At 39.3% G+C, this 22,418-nt stretch overlaps 1 protein-coding gene across 3 annotated transcripts in view; it reads right to left on the bottom strand.

Annotated features, from left to right (window-relative positions):
- The window catches only part of enox2 (ecto-NOX disulfide-thiol exchanger 2), a 181,050-nt gene that overhangs the window by 26,766 nt on the left and 131,866 nt on the right, over nt 1-22,418 (bottom strand). For all 3 annotated transcript variants that reach the window (XM_063494455.1, XM_063494456.1, XM_063494457.1), the window contains 4 exons: nt 16,684-16,839; nt 7,735-7,941; nt 4,482-4,715; nt 2,925-3,137 (listed from right to left, as the gene is read on the bottom strand). In XM_063494455.1, the coding sequence (XP_063350525.1) occupies nt 2,925-3,137; nt 4,482-4,715; nt 7,735-7,941; nt 16,684-16,839 (810 nt within the window). The remainder of the gene's footprint in view (nt 1-2,924; nt 3,138-4,481; nt 4,716-7,734; nt 7,942-16,683; nt 16,840-22,418) is intronic.

Here is a 22,418-nt window from a genome sequence, read left to right as displayed (position 1 = left end):
GTGTGTGTTCGTTTAGTGGTATATGCATGTGAGTGTGTGTGTGTCCGTTCAGTGGTATATGCATGCGTGTGTTCTACTTACCAGCTGATGCCAGTGCATCATCTTATGGGAGAGTGATCAGATAGTTCCAACAAGCAAAAGTTCAATAAATTATACAATTTCCGCAGAGCATGCTTAAATTATATGAGACAAACTGGTTTATGCAGAGCAAAGCCTGTTGCTCTTTAGCACATGTCTACTCTTGACTTTAATTACCAACGCGGCTCTATAGCATAAATTGATTATTTTAGTTCAGGCTGAAACAAACATAACCACTGGATCACTATACTTGGCAGTTATTCATGAACCCCAGAGGATAAACTCCCCTGAAATTTTCTGAAAGAACATCTGTAGTTCTGTAGCTATCTTGAAATATTTCCAGGCACATATTTGGGAAGCTACTTCACTTAGCTTCTTACTACAAGCAAGCAAATTAATGGGTAATCTGCATTTAACAGGTATGGTATAATTAAACTGAGTGGCTTACGATTAGCCAAATACACCACTATGTCTAACAAATTTGAACATACCGAATTTAATCTTGACACTGACTGAAGAGTTACTCATATTTTCTTTTTTCCTGTCAGTTCAGGTGCTTTTAAATGCCAGTTGGGAATATCACAGGATTCCCCAAAAATGTCAGCTTTCCAGTCATAATTACATCTTGGATGCTGAAGTTAATACCATTTCAAAAAAGAGAAATTATAGTACCTCAGGTGTGACTTGAAGAAAGGAAGGAGTACAGTGTCTCAGAGCTGCTAGCATGGCTGCAGACTTATTGTTTAATGAGGGACATTTTGCTCAGCAACTGCCAGCTGCCAAAAATAACCAAGGCCGACTCTCAGTATGCTACCGTTGACCACTATGCAGCTCCACTGCAGACGTGGGCTCTCAAGAACCTTGCCCAAGGACAACAAGTTGTTCAAGTAAGAGTGTTCCTGATTTATTTTTCCTGTGCAAATGCCATAAGCTCTATGCCGCTGCTAAAACCTTTTACACGACTGTAACTACAAAGTCATTTAAAGGGTAGAGACTCGAGTCTGGACTTTGAGTTTTTTCGGGTCATCGTGCCTAATTAGCACGAGGCAACAAGCCAGAACCTTTAACTTTAGGGTCTCCATTTACTCTGGAAGCGATGTGGTTGGGGACAGCTGCTCTGGGTCTAAATATATTCTGTGTCAGATTTTATCTTATGTGCAGTACATCAACTGAGTGATTTTTCCATCACCAGCTACCTGTCTGTTGTCATGCAGGTGGTCATGGGTGGTCTGTGTATCTCAGAAGCCCTAACTCACGCAAAGGGGGAACCAATAAGACCTCCAGTTATGTGTGCGTTGGTGTGTGCGTGTTTGCAGAGTGGTGAGAGATAGCACAGTTCAAGGATCAATATCATCTTCCCAGCACCCTGTAATTTGATGGATCCAATCGATGGTCAGGGCAAAGAAGAGAGGCACATGTTCAGACAGGCTTTCAGGCCTGTGAGCATATATGGAAATATTTATACATTTTGTATACTACTCGTCTTCGACACGGCAGAAAGTCGGTCAAATACAACCTCTTCACTGTCAATTATCTGGAGTTTCTGGAGAAGCAATGTGCTTTTGAGTCTGTTTTTTTCAGGGCTTTGAGTACCACAACTTCAAATCTAGTGAGGTAGCAGCAGAAGCCAGTATCTCAAAACCTGGGCATATGCAATGAGACTATATGCAACAATAGACACCACTAAAGATTAAGTGAACATGTTTTTTTAAATTTGGGATAAGAGATCCTGACATATAGCTTCACAAACTACAATTTGTGGACGGCAAGTAGTAAACCAGACAGACTTTAGCTGTTATGACAAATAAAGCCTCCCCCACAGGCTGAGTTACAGTATCAGGAAAAAGCTAAGAATTTATGTTTGGCTGAAATAATTGAGAATGGCTAATACAAAATAACAACAACAACAACAAAAAAACAAAACAAAACAAAAAACCAGGTCTGCCTCTCTTTCTGGTTTATACAAAGAACTATATACCCACCATCTGTGTTATCCATGTGCATTATTTATCTAATAAACAAAAATGAAACAGTTGCAAACTAACGACCGTCTCTAATGACGTTACGTTGTATTTAACATGCAAGTGGTAACAAAGTGTTGCAGACTTTAGTGTAAATCAGCAGCTGAAGAGCTGAAGCTGTCAAAGGTGGGTTTCTCCATTTTATTATGCCTTTGGCTTTTTATCAACATCAATGTGCAAAGCATTCCCTGTACATGCTTGCTCTCCAGTGTATTCTTGCAGAAAGTATGTTACTACATTCATCTGGCAACCTTAATAACATTCCACTCCTGTGTTTTCTTCCAACAACAATATCAACCTTTTTATTCCTCTGACTTTTTAAAGAAATATTTTGTATTATAGAAGCAACAAAAAGGGAGCAGGAGCCTTACAGGGAACATTTTCATTCTTAGGAAAGAAATTAAACTTACCTTTAAGCCATGGTCCCAACAACAATTTAGTACAAGACAAGAGGGCAGCTATGACACTATTAAGCCTAACCTTTAAATCCGCAGTGTGTAGGTCAGTAGTTACATTTGTCTGCAAGCACACGGTCTGTGCATCATGTGAGAGACTGTGAACAATGTCATACTTACTTTTTAGTGGATTACAGTTCTCCAGAATGCAGGCTTGATTTGGATTCTTGGTGTCTTTGCCTAGCTTATAAACTATTTACAGTCAATGTGGGTGTGCTATCCTAAAACTTACACTGAACCAAAAAAGATTTGACTCATGCCATCATATCCTCTTCCTGTATTGGACAATAAGGAGCTTACTTACAGTATATACAGTGTAAATATTGAATTATGCAAGTGTGTGTTTGTGAGACAGACTGTAGTAACTCACATTGAGCCAGTATACCAGCCAGAGCAGTCTTGAACTTGTCTTTGGCTTCTTCCATCTCTTTTTCATGCTGACTCTTCTCGCTCATCAGCCGGCGGATGTGGCTGTTGGAGGACTGGATCATGGAGTAGAAGTTGTTGGCGTTTCTGCGGTTAACTTCGCCTCGTTCAAGCCAGGTCAGGAGCACACGAACTGCTTCAGGAAATTTGCCGTCATCTGAGCAAGAAAGAGAAAGAGTTAGGATTGACACAGAAAAGAAAAAACATGCTGTACCCTGTACAGTCTCACGAAAGGAGAGGAGTAGGAGAGGAGTGCACCAAACACCAAGCATGATGATAAAGCAGAGACTTCTTACCTATAATCCCATAAGGCTGAAAATTATGCTCTGCTTTCTGGTCAGTAACAAATGTTTCATATAATAAACTGTGAAACGCAGGTACATTGTAATATTAAAAACATGTTCTCCTGTACTGAACATATACAAAATAAAAGCAGGGTTAATAAGCGCAAGGAAACATTAAAAACATACAAGTGCCTCTGGATGAAAGAAAAAAACAAACATATTAAGACACACAGTTATATATTTGGAAACAAACAACTTTGTGGACTTCAATAACAGCTAAGGGCAGAGACAAGTAAAAAAAAGTAGGGTGATGAAACCCATTTATAGGGGATCTTGGTGAAAACCTCCTCTATAGGTGTCTTGTCATTAAAAGCAGGATCTGAGTTATATAACTGCCTGGGAGAAACGGCTAAATCCTCTTTCCCCTTTGGAAAGAAAACCTAAATCTGAAGCAATAGTTGGGATAAAAGTTTTCACAACAGCAGCCCAAAGTGATCAGAAACAAATCCTTGGCTAGAACGGCACAGTGCTGGAGTTCTTCGCACCAAAGGCTGGGGAAGGGAGAGCTGAAAAAGACTCACGCAGATGGTTGAGAGGCACAAAGTCACAGCCATTTTGTTATTAGGCAACTGTGACTGAGACCTGGAAGTGTCACTGCTCATTAGTGAAACAAGTTTATTCAGCCAGAAACTCGACAGAAAGCCGAGAACGGGAGAAAGAGCTGAGAAGAAAAAAATAGAGAGGATGAGCAGGGAGGAGAGTGCAGGGAGAGGAGAGTAGAAGAGAAAGGACAAGATAAGAGAGAAGCATTTGCTGAGGGGAGAGTAAACTGATATACTGTGTTTAACAGCCGTTTCGTAACGTCTTTTGAAAGCAAATTTGTTAGAACATCCGAATTACTTTCTCAGATTTACTGGCTGCAGTTTATGGCTGTTCCTGTAATGTCCTGCACTGGGAAATCCCTGCAAGCACACATACTCGCAGTACTCAACCACTGTCATGACTTATTATCTACCTTGTCAGTTTTTGGATTGCATGAATAAAGACAGTACCATGAGACCTATTTTGTACTCTCTCAATAACAATGTGACAGAAGTAAATGATTTTCTTCCATACATGCGACAGGTTCTTCTCTTCTGCCAATCTGTGTTTGTGCTCTCATATCCTGTATGCTTTTCATTGTACACGCTTCACAGATTGCCAGCATCCATGTCTACCTTTGATCTTGTCTCCCAGCTGACCGCACTCGTGCTCAGAGTAGTGGACAATGGGAGGAGGGGATGGTGGCCGGAGGCGATCTTCTTCCATCTTGCGTCTGTGACGCTCCTCTCTGGCTAACATGCGCTGGCGACATTCCCACTCATAGAGGTCATCTCTGGCCTGTGCGAAGTCGACGTGGAGGCGTCCAGTGTCTTTTTTGTCTGTGCTTGAACCCAAACGGATACGATAACCTAGGAAGGAAACGAGAATTGTAAATAAAAGAGAAATAATGGTCGAATGAAGTAGGAGGTGCTTAAGAGAAACTAATGTGGAGGAGCAGAAGGAGCAACGGTAAACGTACCAATACAACAACTTTGTGCACACAGTTTTTATAATGTGATGCGCAATCTGCAGGTGCATAAATGCCTACTTAGTAACAGTGTGATCACAGGTGTTATATGTTAGCCTAACGATTTCAGAATTTAGTCTAAACCACTGCTACATTTTTCCTGTCTCTCAAAGCCTCTGGTTTCATTTGTTACTTCACAGTTCAGAACATGAAGGAAAAAAAAGTCTGTCAGTTAACATGTGACATCACTCATCACATTTTAACTGACAGAGTAACGGTTACACAGCCTCCTGTGGCACGTAGACTGCTGCAGCAAAGCAATGCAATGCATGAATGCTTCTAATTCCGGACATCTGTCAAATTCATACGTCCTGTTTACATCAGTTTCTTATTAAACTGTGCTCATTTGTCTATGGTACTCTCCATTAGTCTTACACCTACACTGCTCAAAAAACTGGGAAAAATGATTTAAGTTACACTTGACTGAACTGAAAAGCAATACATTTGAAAGGAGTGACACTCTAAAAAGGTATGTGTAGTCTGTACCAGTGGGGATTTCCTCTGAGCCAACAGTAAAACACTTTCCATTACTTTCAACAATGTGTATTTAGATCCAACAAAATCCAGCGAAGACACTTTTTATTGGGATCTACGTGTTGATTCACCTCTAGCATGCCCTCATCATTACTCTCTTTTTCTTGTTAGATCCCTTGGTTTGAGAAGATATATTAGCTGTAGGGTTTGTGGAGTACAGAAGGCCTGCATCCTTTTGGGAATACACAAGGGAGACTTAGAGAGGCCAATTACTTCTCTAGTGGCATTGAAACACCACAATATCCCTCATTACCCCCCTCTTCTCCACACTAGTTCCCACTTATCCCCACTCTCCCCTCCTTACTCAATTTCCACTAATGGCTGGTTGTGGACTGAAGTGAAATCTGGTCCATTTTGTGATTTAATTGCTTTGAAATGATCAGAGAGTGCATCCAACGTGTTTTCGGTCACACATGTGTAAGAGTGTGTTTTCCAACTGAGCAAAGTAATGATGTGCAGAGTGATTTACTGACAGACACAACACACTCTCATCAAAGGAAAAATAAAAAGAGGGTGAAACAGTGTTGGATGCCAACAACAACAACAAAAAAAGCAGGAAAAGAAATGAGTGCGATTTCAGGGGTCTCTGCTGTCTGCTCTATCTGCTTCAGGCTCCCAGTTTACTACTGCTTCAATATTTCATATGAGGAGATCTTGGTGTGCTGGGGCTGCTTGAGTGGGTGTCATTTCTAGGTACTGTTTGCACAGTGTGTGTGTGGTATTATTTATGGGGGAACTACACAGCTCTGTCATCACTTTAATATATGGACCCCCACTCCCACATCTCACTGTAAGAGTATATGCGGACGAAATCGACGGGTCTCTCATTCAAACCCACACTCAGACATACACACACCTGCCTACCTACCTGCATGAACACACAATAATGCAGAGAATATTTCTGAATTGGGTTCTGGGTTAAGAGTTTGGGGGGAGGGGGGAGCAGGAACACAGGACAATGTGTTTGCTCTGAGATTTAGGATGTCTGTAGTCCAGAAGCTACTGTGAAAATAATAAGGATAAGATAATATAGGAGTCTATAAGCCAATGATACATGGTTAGTAGAGGTTTTTTTGCCTTTATGGTAAATGCATTTTTTGGGCACCTGTAGTAGAAAACGCCGCTCAGATCTCTTTCCTTAAGTGACTTAATAGAGACTAGCCAGTTTTTGATTTCTGCTAGTGCTCAGTCTAGTAAAGAAATATGAAAACATTTTTAATAATTGAATGCTCTTTTTTGTGGTATAGCCACAAAGTTTAACCTTGGGTGCTGAAGGTGAATTACAAATGCACTGATCTACTGGGATTTTCCTGTACCACCATCTCTAGATTTTACAGAGAATGATCAGAGAAAGAAAAAATATCCAAAAGGTCTTTGTTTATGGCATTTGGAATATTTAACCACTTGCTATAAGCAAAGTATGTAGAAGAACATCTCTAAGCGCACAACACACTGAGCCTTGAAGCAGATGGGCTACAGCAGCAGAAGACTGGAGCAGGTGCCACAACTGTCAGCTAAGAACAGCAATATAAAGCTAAAATTCACCAAAATTGGACAATGGATGACTGGGAAAAAAAACTGCCTGGACTGGTGACTCTCGATTACTGTGGCAACAGTAGGGTCAGAATTTGGTGTAAACATCATCTATCCTGCCTTGTATCAGACTGGCGGTGTTGTAGTGGTCTGAGGGATATTTTCTGGCAATGCATTGTTTCAACACTGCAGCCCATCTGAGTGCTGCTGCTGACCATGTCCATCCCTTTATAACCACACTGTACCCATCTTCTGATGGCTACTTTGAGTAAGGTAACATGCCACGTCACAAAGCTCAAACCATCTCAAACTGGTGTCCTTAACATGAAAATTCGTTCACTGTACTAAAAAGGCTTCCACAGTCACCCCATCGCAATCCAGGAAAGCACTTTTGGGTTGTGGTGCAACTGAAAAAATCTGCAGCAACTGTGTGATGCTATTACGTTATCGTCATGCTATGTTAACATGGAGCAGACTCTCTTATGAATGTCTCCAGCAGAATAAGGCAGTTCTCATATCAAAAAGAGGGTCAAACATGGTACCAGCAAGGTATACATAGCGAGTTGTTTTAGCAAAGGTCTTGATATTTTCTGACACAGTTGTTTTGTTTGTTTTTGGTAGGCATTTTACCAAAGCACTGAAATGCTCAATGAAAATACGAATGGCAGTAGGACATCCACAAGATCACTTTGTGACTCTTTAAGTGGTACTTTAACTACAGAAATTCACACCATTTCATCAGTAAGGCCTTAAACAATAAATAAAATTAAGGCTTAAGATTTACGACCTCTTACCTGACAGGAAGAGCGCCTTGTCCACAGTTGACTCCTCCGCAAATCTGATATGGCAGAAGTTCTTCTTGCTTTTGCGTATGGCTGTGATATCGCCACACTGTCCAAAGACCTCCATGATGAGCTGCTCTGTGGCATTTTCCGGCAGACCACCCACAAACACAGTCTTACACCCTGGAGGGCGGTCTCTGGTTGCCGGAGGGGGTAGGTCTGTGACAAAGAAGAGCCGTGTGTAAGACATCATCAAGTTGAAATATAAAAACGAGGCTGGAAAAACTAACAACTCTAATTAGTCGACAGCATTTCTTAATGTTCGCAGTTCAAAAAAGTCCTCTGCAATGTTTCTCAATCACTGCTGTGTGAACTTAAACACAGGCAACCCAAGAATAATTCAGGTAAAACACTTTATTTTGAGCATGAATTTTGCTCTTTGTGAAGATGAAAACAATACAAGCAGCGGTAACCATTGATTGGATTTTGCCAGAGAAAAGTGGTTTTCTTCAAAATTCATTGCAAGAAAAAAACAAAACAAAGAAACAACAAAGCAACAAACAGAACTATTATCAACAGCACTGCCTGAAAAATGAGAGAAAATGATTAAAAAAACTTTTATCACTTTGTAATAATAACATTTTGTTCAGCTTTTAATCGAATAGGTGTTTATTTTGTCTTTTTTAAGACATCTGTGTATTAAACATGGAGACAAGTTAAAACTATAGATGAAAATAAAGCAGAACTACAGCCAACTATAAAAATAAAACCTGGATTATCATGTACAATAAAAATATCCATTAAAATAAACATAAGAGAAGACCATTGGTGCTATGAGAAATGCAAAAATTTGATAATAAATATTTATAGCATAATAAAGGATCCCATCACCAAATAAGCAAGACTGACAAAAGCAAATGCAGCGTAATAGCAGGGCATTAATGAAAAATCCATTTTAGAGAAGGCCTCTACATTCAGACTGAGAATAATGAGGGCCAGATCACAGCAACATTAAAAGAGCAAGATGGCAACTGTATACAATACAAGCAAAAACCAAATTCTCAGGGTGATGCTGTGCATTTTCAGTGAAGTCATATTTAGAATAGAGCACTCATGACCTAAAAAAAACTATAAAGCTTAATCATATCATTAATGAATAATGATCTCTTTAAGCAAGAGTTTTTTGTTAGAGAAACTGAAAAATCAAACCCCCCCATCCATGAAAATGAAATTCTGTTGGCCCCAAAGTGAAGAGATCTTTTAATGTGAAGGGTCCCTTGCACTGCAGAAATCACTTATTCATCACAGATGAATGTTGACTGATTTAATCTCCAATAGCTACGGCTTCTCATCCATGATGAATATGATTAGCGTGGTCTGTGAGAAGTCAACCAGCTAATCAATGTAACGCAGAGGATGCTGTATTTCTAGACGTCTACTAGGAAATCTCTGCAATGGGACTGAACTTGGTTGGATACCTGAGATATATGAGGAGGACTGATCAGGATTTTAGTGTTTTTAGTAGTAGATTTCAATAGTGGCAGTAAACGAGAAACAAAAAAGTATTTTTTCCTCGTAACAGCTGTTAAGAAAGAGTCTAGCAGCACCCTCTGTACGACATTCAGAGTTTCCTATTCTGCCTTCTGGATCAGTCCTTAAAGGATTCATCTGCTGACACAAGTGCACACATATAGAGTGCATTCAGAAAATAAAATTGTTTTATCCCCTCATATTCTTATTATTCTAATATATGCACAGGTGAATACAATTTCAGATTCATGTAACACATGGTTCATGTTTCTTTATATTTTGTTTTGTCATTCAACAACAAAACAGTCTTCCGCTGATGCTTGTAAAGCAAGAACTGAAACTTTAATGAAAGCTCTGGATTCAATCCAGCACAAGATTTGATAAAAGAATGAAGGAAAGAATGGCACAAGCTGCTGTGTTCTCAGCAGGGTGGCTCATCTCATTCTCAAAAACAAACTAGACTGGTAGTGGACTCCTTATGCAGTTTCAGTTTTGGTAACAGTTTAGGATCATTATTAGCTACTATGAAACACTAATGCCTTATTCTCGATCAATAGCCTCCTACTTAACAGTAAGGAAGAAACTCGTCATTAATAAGTTATGGTCTCATATATGTTGTTCTATACATGCTCTTACTTTGTGCTGTACCACAAGAACAGGCATTCTTCGTTCTGCAGCCTCAATAAACATTTAAACATGTTATTTGGTTACGTTCAAGCACCAAAATGACTCTTTTGGGTTAAGTTTCAAGGTTAACATATTTACCTGAGGTTTTCTAAATGCGTTGTTTTCTGTTCAATCACTGATTACAGTGGATGATAACTGCCTACTAATCTCTGTAGGCAGGTTTGTAGGCAGATTAGGCCTGTTAAAGACCATTCCTATGAGACTCACAAGAACTGATAACAGGAATTCAGTGGGCATTAAACATCTGGATTGGCTGCGCACATAGATAATCCTGCACAACAAAAAGCTCCATCAGCTGAAAACAATGATTGTTTCGTAGCCTTGAACAATCGCAGCCTCTTTCAACTGCTTTTCAGAAAATCTCTGAAGTGGACGAGTATTAAATGGGATCGTTCTACGTGTAATGACTTCTTGTTTAACTGGAATAAACCCTGTATAATTTTAATGTGGTTAAGGTGTTACAAATAGAACTTGTTAACTGCAGAAGTTGTGCACTACAAAGGATTTTATTATTACTTGGTTCTGGGGAGGCAACTTTATACTAGACAGTAGTTTCTTAGAATTAAAGCTAAAAAGCTTTAATTCTGAGCTACTTGGAGACTATTAACACTTGTAGGTTTTGTGTTATGTAAAAGGTAACATCTTACCATATTTATTTTAAATAATTAACCACATGCTATTTGGGGAGCCTGACTATTCGCGAGATACTACTACCTTAGAAAGTCTATACTAAACAAAGCATACTGAAAATGTAATCATGTAAAATTTCATTGCTTACTATTAATAACAAGTAATTACTGACTGACCTAGCAGATGCACAGCATGATCATAAGGAATAAAGGTGAAACAACTGATTCATAATATCTAATAAAGAGCCAACCGGCTATGCACTCTAATAACTTGGACACAGTTTAAAGCCTTGGTTTGGCAATAATAAACAATATATTGCTAACTGTTACATTATTTAGTTATTATAAGCACAACAATATACTACATCAGCATGTAACACACAAAGAAAAAAAAGTTAGGGGAAGGAAGTTTAGTTGTGAAAACATAACGATCCAAAGTCAGAGTTTTCTTTTGGCTAAAAAGCTTTATCAGCTCATAATCCCCTGCTGTCAGAACTCCTTGTACTTGCATGCAGCACTGTGAAGAACTGCAAACAAACTTTATGTCCCTGAGCCAGAGCCAGCACCATCTCTTTCTTTTAATTTTTTCCCCCCTATATCTCTTCTACCTTTACACACAGGCTCCAACAACCCATCCCTCCCCCTGCCTCTCCTTTTCTTTAAATGTGACTGTTAAAGCAAAACATCGACTGTTTCATTCCTTGACCTCTAGAGTTGGCGGATTAGACTAGTTTTTCAGTTGAGATGGACAGAAAAAGTAAAGGCAGAGCAGAAAAAGCTGCGATAGCACGAAAACGCTTTGTTGGCAGATGCAACAAAGACTTCTAAATTAACTGACCTTTTCGGTCCACGAGCGGCCGATGGAGCAGGGAGGACAGAGAAGGGAGAACAGGTGCAGTGCAGAAATAACCTAATGTGACATGTTGTAAGTTATCTAAAAAGAATACAATGGAAAGTCTTGGGGTTTTTTTGGCCTAAATCTGTTAATTTCTGTGTATCTTTTAAAACTTAGCAGGAGTGAAATCATTTTGCAATCCCCTCAGCTGCCTGCTGTGCTACTGAATCGCACTGTTTATCACAATAGAACATTTTATGCAAATGAATTAGAAACAACTCTCTAGATGAGCTATTTGTGACTTCCAGATTACAGTAAATACATGATATCAGAGGATATCAAAGCATTTATGAACAGTGCAAGTGATTGCATTTTATGCAAATATAATGAGCCAGTGAACCTGAGGCTAAGGAAACATAGGAAGAGGATGGATGGAGCAGCTTTTGCGGGATCTTTTGTGGAAATCATTTGGGAAATCATACAACACAAATGACTAAAAAAAACATTCTATGTGTTTTCGACAGTGCACACAAAGGAAAGCAGGAGAAACAGGAGAAAATTGAGCAGACGGCTAAATGGAAGAGACGAAACAGAATTTTAGCAGGTTAGAAAGAACTAATAATATAATAAAGGACAAACCACTGCCTCAAAAATTACCCTGTGATTTTCTCTTGTATTAGACTGAATTATTCTGCACATACAGTTGCATGGACGTGGCTGTAAAGCAAACAGACTGGCTAATTTTTAGTCTAGCCCTTTCCCAATGGCCTGCTCTTCGTATGACCACCCAGTGGTTTGCTACACTGTCACAGGTTATTGTAATCCACCACCTCGACTGACCAGACACCTTTTCACGGTCTGAGAAGATGCCACAGAGAGGAGGCTTTGTCCCTCAAAGGGCAACAGTTTACAAGATAAACTACAATCTACACATATTCAAGTATGTTGAATGTTTAGTTCATTCTTGTCAGGGGTAAACTAAGCCATGTGCACAAAGAATTACGGCGAAAAACGCCACAACTGTCTCACAAATGCACACACTGTGATCTGCACATCAGTGTCTGTTTGTTTGGTTTAATCGGTTTGCTTACTACTGTCTGAAAAACTGGTTGTTGCAAACACATGAAGCACTGGCATGTACAATGGGGCCCTGCTTGTAGCGCACAACGCTCGCGCGAAATGCATCAAAATCAATAATGAGCCAAGAAACTGAAAAAAACAAACAAACAAACAAACAAAAAAAACCCCCAAACAAACCAACCAAATGTTTCTCAGCATCCTTCCTAAATATTTTACACTGTATGTCTTCATATGTCGAACTGGTACACACCGCAAGAATACTAAAATCTCTTTAAAGATAACTATACAAACTCTTCTCTAACAAAATCCTCAAAGGGTTGGATAAGAAAAACAGTTATCAAGCTTTGAAGTGAGTCCATAGGTCCAAATATTGGGAGTAAAACCTTTGCAAACCATTTACAATACCACCGAAGCATTATATAGTCGACCAGGCAAAAGAGGCAGCAGAGAAGGTGAACCAGTGATCAATGCTGAATTGAGAGGGTTTGACTGAAGTCAAGAGGGGGGACACATTGAGAAGAAGGGCTTGATGAGGATGTACACTGATGGTAAGGTTATGCACACTGAGAAGACAGAAGAGGGAGAAAGCACAAGAGCTGGGGGAGGGCTGAAAGGGTTGTTGTTGCTCAGCTAAAAGGTCAGTGAGCGAGGATGCTGCATGCGGTGTCAGGTTGAGTGTGTGTAATGACTACTTGTGATGGACACCATATGCAACCTTGTTGCCAAGATGCGAGTACTTTCCTGTGATATTTGCTTAACGCCTCAATGCAGCTAATGCCAGTGTTTGTTTCACTGTAACAGCTCAAACCGTGTGCAACATTAATATGGCTCTGGTTCCAAGCAGCAGTCCTTAGTTATAAAACGAATGTGACTACTGTACCAGGGATTCATACACATTCCATTTACAGCAAGCTTTATACTGGCTCAATGGTGAAGTATAATCCAACTGTATTATATGTTCTCTGGTTAAACACATGACAAAGACTTCAAATAACTTCATCTCCCAACGATTTGTCCCAGCCACCACTATTTTGCATCTCAAAGCACTTTTGACAGCATGCAGTATGAAATAATGATTCAGTGCTATCAAAATGTTCTCCTCTCACTCACCCGTCAGTTCTGTCATACTGGGAAGACAACACAGCCTTAGTGAGACAGATGCTGAGAAGATCATATTCTCAAAAATAAAACTTAACACCATTTTTTGATATGAAAGACTGGGTAAACTTTCTTTTCCTGTTAAATAAAAGCTTATACAGTATCCGGTGCAACTGTGCATTTAACTATCTGACAGTATTGACTTAAATAAAGCGGTTTTCTACTGTTTTCTGCATGTCAGACTCTCTTTTTAGCTTTAGAGGTCCCCAGATTGATCTCCACATGCCACGTCCAGCCCTGTCCTTTAGCTGACTGAGGGAAATCCTGTGGATTTTTCAGTCGAGGTGAGATAATCATCAATCACACCACATAAAATTAATAACACTAATCCTATAACAATGATACCTTTCAGGCTTGGAATGTAATAAGCAGCAAGCAAACAGACAGGATTTCAAGTTTGTGTTGGAGACAGGAGAAAATGGGTATGTGTAAGAGTTCAGGCAACTCTGACAAAAGGCCAAATTGCGATGGCTAGATGACTGCTCAGAGCAACTCCAAAATGACAGGTCTTGTGGGTTGAAGTTAGTAGCTTCAGAAAGGTTATCAAATGAAGGACAACGAGTGATGTGGAGTGATGGCTGGCCCGTGTGGTCCAATCACATACAGAAAAGCAGAAGTAGCCCAGAGTAATGTGATGTGTCAGAACACAGTCCATTGCAGTTTACTGTGTAAAGGTGATCATTGCCCATGCCTTAAAGCTCCTACAAGAAATGTGAGCATTACACTTAGACCACGGAACAACAGGAGGAAGAGACCAGGTTTGACTTATCATCTATCTTTTACATTATATTGATGGCCAGATGTTCACACCACAGACACCCATTCATGGCAGAAGGGTAATTTACATAGCAAAACCTCCCAAAGAAGAAACAAGACCAAGAGTAGCGTTAAGTTGGCAGTCTGTTAGATATGCTGGCCTTGCCTCGCTCCATAAAGATGTGTTGTCCGATTCCTCAAGACACCTTCAAAAGGTCCTGTAATGGTCTGTTAAGTGCAAAACTCCTTTGGGATTTGGCCTGATAGTCATTACCTTAAGGCTCAGCAACATATTTTTAATATTATTTCTTAATTAACAGTTTTCGGGATGGAAATAGAATGAGTCAAACTGTAGATGAGATATTGTAAATAAATTGGCGACATACCACAACCTTGCCAAATACCTGAACTGGTTTTAGTCAGTTCCCTTAGCTGGAAAACGCAACCCTGACAGATACAGCAACAACTTGAGATCGACACCAGAACTCTCAGAGCCACAGAAACACAAAATCAACCCATTTGATAAGGCGCCAATTCTCACTGGGCATTAGCCATTCCTGTAGACCTCCTACAGAGCTACTTAGCTTTCATGAGAAGAATCAAGCTAGACAGCTTCTCAATTGTCTGCCTATTTTAAAATACCTGGCTTATAGATGAACTGCTTTTTGTGACACTGGAATAAGTGACACGCAAAAAGATCATAAGTAGAGCTGGGGATCAAAAAAGTGAGAGAAGAGTAAGTGGAGCAGAGTAGAAAGGCAGGAAAGTAGAAAGTAACAAGGAGGATGAAAAAGGTTACCAATTAAGCCTCATGTCCATGTGCCACCAACGATTGAAGAGGTTTTGGGCACAGATCATTTTCCACAAAAAGTTTTTACTCGCGCTTGTGACTGTGAGTGACTGTGACAGGCTATAAAGTTGTTGGGTAATTTCTTGACAAGCTGATCCCTCATTTAGCCTCAGGGTTTGTAGGTGCCCCTGAACAAAGTACCTGGTTCATTTCTCTACTTGCTCCTGACAACTAGCTCGAAATATGATCCAAGGTGAAGTTAAACTTTTAATCTGCTTTTCTCTCTGCTCTATTTTGTCACATATACTGAGCCAAAATGCATACAGCAGATGCATAAGAATATCTTAAAACAGCTTTACGTGTGCCGTGAAAAACAATATTTGCCTAATAAAATTCAGGAGTGTGTTTTGTTTTGCAAAAGGATTGTAAACTAGTGAATGCTAATGCGGTAAGGAGCTTTTCTTTCAGTTCACCTTGAAGATGACATGTAGCACTTGTTTGAAAAAAGTCCCCAGGCAGAGAGCTTTATGCAGCAGGAAATCCGTAAAGCAGAGGTGGGATCAATCAAAGTACCCCCCACTATTTTGGTTCCTAACTCGGAATAATTGGAAGGTGGTGGTGAGATAAATATAAACGTCACTCTGGGAAACACACATACCGTCAGATTATACAAAGTGAGATTTTTGCCCTGAGAATTTCCACTGTGTTTGTAAGAATGTAAATGCAGCTTAAAGTGAACAGGTGTATCTTCTCTTGTACTGACATTGTTTATGACAGTGTAATACTAAGTCTAAGCAACATTTTAACAAAACCGTATGGGTAGAAATCCTGCAAAGCAATAAATCACCTAAACAGATATGATCAAATCTTCAAGAAACAACTCAAATTTTGTCTTTTCATTTCATTTCTTTTGCATCTGCAGTAAAGTGAAAAAAATAATTTCGGCGTAGATGTTGTGGGACTTCCCTACTATTCCGCACATGGATCGAAAGCATAAGGACATCGAAGAGCGAAAGTAGAATCACAAACAGAACAGAACAGACCTGAGCTTGATGTGGGTTGCAAAGTGGCTTGCATGACAACTGTCAGCAGGCTAAAGCAATGTAAATAAAAGGGCTTACATAAGATTTTACCAACATGATCAGTGGTCAGCTGATGTCAGCTGGAATTGAGACCAGCTGATGAGATCAGCTGTTTGGTCTCAACTTTGTAGCCATCTATGCTCAATCTGAACTAATGTTCTGATCAGTTTAGGTGAAGATGCTGTCTAGGACACTGGGAAATTATTACCAAGATCATTGATTAAACCCAATTAAAAAATAATGCATTTCAAAACCTGACCCTTCTTTGAGGTATTTTTAATTAAGGTGCTGCATCTCAAGCTCTAACAAGAACTGATGTCTCCCAAAGAAATGTGGTCTTTTTAGCTGTATTAGAAGAAAAGGCTGGACCAGTGAGGGGAGCCGGTGTAGGATTAGCATAATACTATGACTTACTGGGGTTGGGGGGGAACAAGGTGCAGCTTTTGCAGTGGATGATCTCCTTGACAACCGGTACGTCTTGGGAGAGAGGTGCAGGTACCATACCGAGGCCGGGCATCATTGGGTTCATGGGGGTAATTCCAGCCATCATACCAAGGTTAGGGTCAAAATCTGGAGGCAGGAGAGAAATATGAATGAGATCAAACAGTAGTTTCCTTCCAAAGGGAAAAAGTAACACCTACACAGTAACAATAAACAGAGTTGCACTGAATAACCAACCTTTGGTCAGATATCACCTCAGCCCATACTAAATCTTTTAAGTTGCATTCACATTGCGTACTTATTCCCTGAGTGATTCTCTGTCAACAACAGTGACACACAAGCAGCCTACACATAATGGAATACACAGCCATGCATGAATAAATAATCTTGCGAACCACATGCATATTTCAAGAAGTTTTTACTGAGTCATTCTTTCTCTGTCACCCCTGCTGTTTGAATGATGAACTTACAGATAATGCAAGTGGTCTACATATCAGAGCAGCTTTATTTACAATATTGATTCACACTGTGGTTGGGAAGCATGGACACATCTACTCTCATACGGAAACACAGGCATACACTGCACTTTTCTGTGCATACAAGTCTCAATATGGAACTTTATAAAATGGAAATGATGCTCTCCACCACATCATCCACTGTGTCAACATCACCTGCAGAGGATCTGGAGTTTACAATTATGCCGCAGGGTGAGTGAAGCTTTTGCATTTGTGCATGCACATGCAAGAGCTCTGCTCACAAATCTGTCACAAAAGGTTATATGCAAAATGTGATGCTCAAGATACTATGTTTAAAAAAAAAATGACACTAGTTAAAACTGTTTTACAGACGGTGACATTTACTGATTGCCAGACATGTTGGTCACCAGCGGAATCAGGAAATAATACATAAATTAACCAGCAAAATAATGAATCTGAGACATCTTACAGCAAACTAATTTCTGGGAAAATTTAATTTTTTTCCTTAGTTTATTTGTAGATATGCAGATGCGGTCCTATCAGTCAGCACAGTGGGAGGGTTCAGCAGAGCAGACAGGAGGAGTGTGGATCCCCACAGTGTTCGATATCCAACAAATTAAAAAGAAATTAAACGACATTTAATAACCAAACTGTGTAAAATATATAATGAACCATGAAATTACTAAAGAAAGTATTAAAACTCGACTAATTAATTTTCAGCGACAGATTTTTCAGAACTGTGATCATGTCACAGACATCATGTCAAAGTAAGGCTCTTCAAAAGATGATGTAACAGTTACTGTTTCAGCTGATCAATCTGCTTCTACTAAAATCAAATACTGACAAAGCAATACAGTTCATCTGACATGTAACATCCTAGAGGCATCTTTCATCTACTCCTTAAACACTATTGTTTATCTTTCTTGCAAACAAAGTTAAAGTTTGGTAGCATGTTGTGCTTTTAAAATCAATCTATTGTTAACCAAATGAATGTGTAATGTGTCAGTCTTTTCCTTTTAATTACAGGTTAATTACTGTGTACTACTATGAAAACTATTTTATGACATGGCAAGGCAATCACAAATATTTGTTTCTGACTTATATAATAGGCTTGTTCTAAAGGCCACCGTAAAAGCAGCAGGTTTTAAAAGGTGTTGAGCTGTCGTCTTAATTGCTTCTGATTTTTCATAAAAATCCAAAGTGTCTTCATCATCTTTAAACCATTTGCTGGAGGTCACTTTGTTCTTCTTGCTGCTGAAGACAGTCCTTTATAACTGGGGTAGTAGTCATGATGCAGACTTAATTTGGGGACTATCAGGTTCATCAGATGCTTCATAGGGCCATGCTGTCCACAATGATAACTATGATAATGCTAAAGGAGCTGCTTCAATAATATGAAAGTGAGGTGGCTACAAGAGGTCAGACCTCCAACAAAGCCCCATATTTTGCAAAATATATAAGGAAACTCTTCCTGGTAAAGATGGAAATAAACCCGTTCCACCACTTAAGGCAAAAACACACCATTGACTACAACCAGCCTATTGAGGCATGTGAGGAGGAGATACGAGCAGCTGGTGACTCAACAGGCAGTGGCTGGAGCACTCGCTAGTAGCAATCCAAATAACAAAAAGAACAAACAGTGGGGACTGATGCGGTTACGGTGGAAAAGAATGGCTTTAAGCAACTAGTTAAAGAGCTCAACACAAGACCCCACGCAGAAAATACTTCTCTGTTTCAATTTTACTATACTATGCAGGCTCCTGAAGAGTTACAAGGTTAAGCTAGTATAACAACAATTAAAGTAAAAAGCTGAGCCTTTACCTTTACCTTAACATTTCCATGGAAAACACTTCCTAGGTTACCTTTGTGCTAACATTTCACTCGTTCTGTATCACTATTGCACTATAATGCTACTGCTGGCACCTGCTGGCAATACAGTCGCACTTCAAATGAGCTGTTCACTGTTCAACAGCTAATAGCTCATTAAAAAAAAGAAGGCTGGAAAATGACATTCACTTTTTTTCCCACTAATAAATGCCACTGCCTGCAAGCTGCAGTCACTGATAAAAGACTGAGTACTTATTTCAATATCATGAACATTATCGCAGATTTCCTCTCACAATATAATCGTGATACATTTTCGAGGCGATATCGCCTGCTCCTAATGGGTAATAATGTAAAACAAAAAACCCCTTTGCATCTACCGCTTTAAAATATAAAACGGAGATGTCTCACTTCAAATACCACGCTTTGATTTAATTAAATGCACATTAAATAGACATGTCACTGTAGTGTCAACCCTTAATATCTCAGTTCTCTCATTGCCACCTCTGAGGTCCACGTTTCACACAGCATACTTAATGATGTGAACAGACAAGTCATCCATCCCACATGACATGATCACAGAATTAAAACTGACAGTTCGCTGGGATATTTCAGCTCCTCCTGACATGAAACATGATGCAACTGACTTTTATTGTCGCTGCAGTTTTCATGTAACTGCACTGTGTCGTTCTTACAGTACCTTTGGGTCCAACTCATGTTTATTGAATCCTGATTTGTAATCGGGCAATTTCAGCCTCTGATTCACCAATGCTTCCAGTAAAACTACATCGACGCACAACTTGCACTCACTTGCATCCAAATGTCACGACTTGCTGCTTCCCCACCTCTCTCTTACCCTCCTATACTTTCCAGGCAATTAAATTCCCCCGTCTCTTAACCAATTCTGAATTAACCAAGTTGATGCTGCTTTGAATAAACAGTAAAAACGAAAACAGAAACATAATAAATTAAAAAATGGTTATGGTGAAAAAAAATGCCATTATGAAAACAAATTAAGTCATGTAATTTTATGTTAAATTATGAAAATAAATAAAATACATTATATAGTAATGAGTTGAGTTTTAATAATCTCCTGAATAAATTTGCAAATTATTGTTTAATTACAGCAATTCATATTTATTTATTTAATGCTGAGCACTTTGGGGGCTCCATATACGATGAGTCACAGTATATAGCAATGCAAATAAATCACTGTGATAGGGCCCACCACCAGAAAATAATAGTAGCATGTATTATCTGTGATCTGAAGTCTGCTCATTTGAATCTTCAATAGCAATAAATCCATTGAGGAAAATATTATTTACTGTTCTTCGGTCTGCAGCATTAAGTGGAAATAGATGGCTATAGATACATTTCCTCATAAGTGATTCCCTCTAAATCTACTGTAAGAGAGGGAAATAAAGGAATTAAATGACACTTAGTGAAGGAGAATAAAGAAATATGCATATTATTGAAGGCTCAAAATAGGTCCCTTGAGCAGGGGAGGGTGTAATAAATATGTTAGGCTGATAAAAATGGCTGAAGGATAAAAAGGAAATAGAGGCTGGATACTGAAAAAACAACCCCTCCAAAAACACGGCCTCAAAAAACTAAAATGAGCAAAGCGAGCTACATCAAGGGAAAATGGATGGATGTCTGCTGATGACCTCAGTCTCTAACCAGGTGTCACAGTGAGAGGAAACAGGTGATAAGGACCCCTGTTGCCAGGCGATTGATGAGTTCTGCATGTTAAAGTGAAGAAAAGGAAGATGGAAAGCAGCAAGAATGATAAGAAAAGGTTGATAGAGGATGGGGTGGTGGTGCAACAGCCTGAATGCCAAACAATATGTCAAAAAGAAAAGATTCAGTACTTCAGGACTGCCCAAGCTCCACTGTTCCCGTTTTAAAACAAGGAAACATGCTAGTGAGTTTATAACATATTTTGATAGATATCAAACTAGATCTCAGCTCATATGGAGAAAACGATGTGGCTGCATCAGGGTGCAATTTCACTGCAGCGCCGTTCATGTTCCCTCTAGAGAGAGTGAGAAAATGTGAGCCTATGAATTTATCCTTAACCATTAAATGCCTGAGACCTGAAGAACGTATAAAGCAGAATCAAGTGTAATAAAGGAGATTATTTACTTCTTCCCACAGATTTCCAGCACCCGCAGCTTTCCCCTATCTCCATTTTTAACAATACAGCTCAAGGAGCACATTTCATCATGAATATAAACACACATAACTAACATATTTCCTCCTATGCTACTTACAGTCTATCCTGTAAATGGACATGGATGAAAATTTAAGTTTTTGTTTTTAGGATCTGCTGTCATGTCAGAATTTGCAATTTACATTAGATCTTATGCACCACTGTTTATGCCTGCTACAGAAAATATGTGTCAAAAGTCTCACTCCTGATAAGGTAAATACCACTACTACTACTACATGTCCATATTGTAATGGAGGTCATGTGACCATATATGGGATGTTGATTGCAGATATCAGATTAAAAAAAAGAAAGAAAAAAAAAAAAGAAAAAAGAAATTTGGCACAGTGTAACCCTAAGATGTATATTAAAATATCCACAACCTGATAACTACACACAATTATGGGCATTGTAAGACAAGAAAAGCAAAAAACTCCCCAAAAAACAAAAAGAACACACAACCCTAAAAACAATACAATCTCACCAGACACCAGACTATTACAAAATCATGACCAGCTGTTCCAACCACAGTGTAAATAATAAGCAGAATCTGTCACACAGTTAAAGGAGGAGATATCATCGATCACACAAATCTAAGCTGGAAGACCACAGTTTGTGTGTAGTTTGAAAGCTCTGCTTTCACTCTTTGTTTGGTTAGGTTCAGGCACCAAAACCATTTGGCAGTGCTTAGAAAATATTGGTGGTTTCAGCGAAACTGCACCAGTTCTCAAAAAACAACAGGATATCCAGTGTGCTCAAATGTCACAGGAAGTGGTGACCAAGTCTCCAGAGGCGAGACCGAGGGTGGGCTCACACATTGCCTTACCATTTCTACAAGCCTCAATCTTTTCTTACTTGTAGGAAAAAGAAAAAACAAAAACCCAGTCATTAATAACTGTGAACATGGCAACACTGCCAACTATTGGAGATAGTTCAACACAGCTCATCTAGCTAGAGACTTTTGGTACACTTGGCTGGTAATCAGGGAAACACCACGTTCTATTAGAGTTTCAATTCTTTAAAAGTTTTTCCAGGAACTTAGCCATTAGTGTATGTGTTACTAATCTGCAGGAGTAGTCAGCCAACATCCGAGTTCAAGGTTGAAATATATAGCACATGCAGTGGATGAATCCTTCTTTGTTGCCAATTTTACTTTTGTGGTTTTCTTCTGTTAAAGGTTAAAGTGGACCGACTATGCT

The sequence above is a fragment of the Pelmatolapia mariae genome, linkage group LG2 (assembly GCF_036321145.2).
Source record: "Pelmatolapia mariae isolate MD_Pm_ZW linkage group LG2, Pm_UMD_F_2, whole genome shotgun sequence".
In the NCBI taxonomy this organism is placed as follows: Eukaryota; Metazoa; Chordata; class Actinopteri; order Cichliformes; family Cichlidae; genus Pelmatolapia; species Pelmatolapia mariae.
Note: the sequence above shows the minus strand (reverse complement) of the source record. Positions and strands in the feature narration are given on the sequence as shown.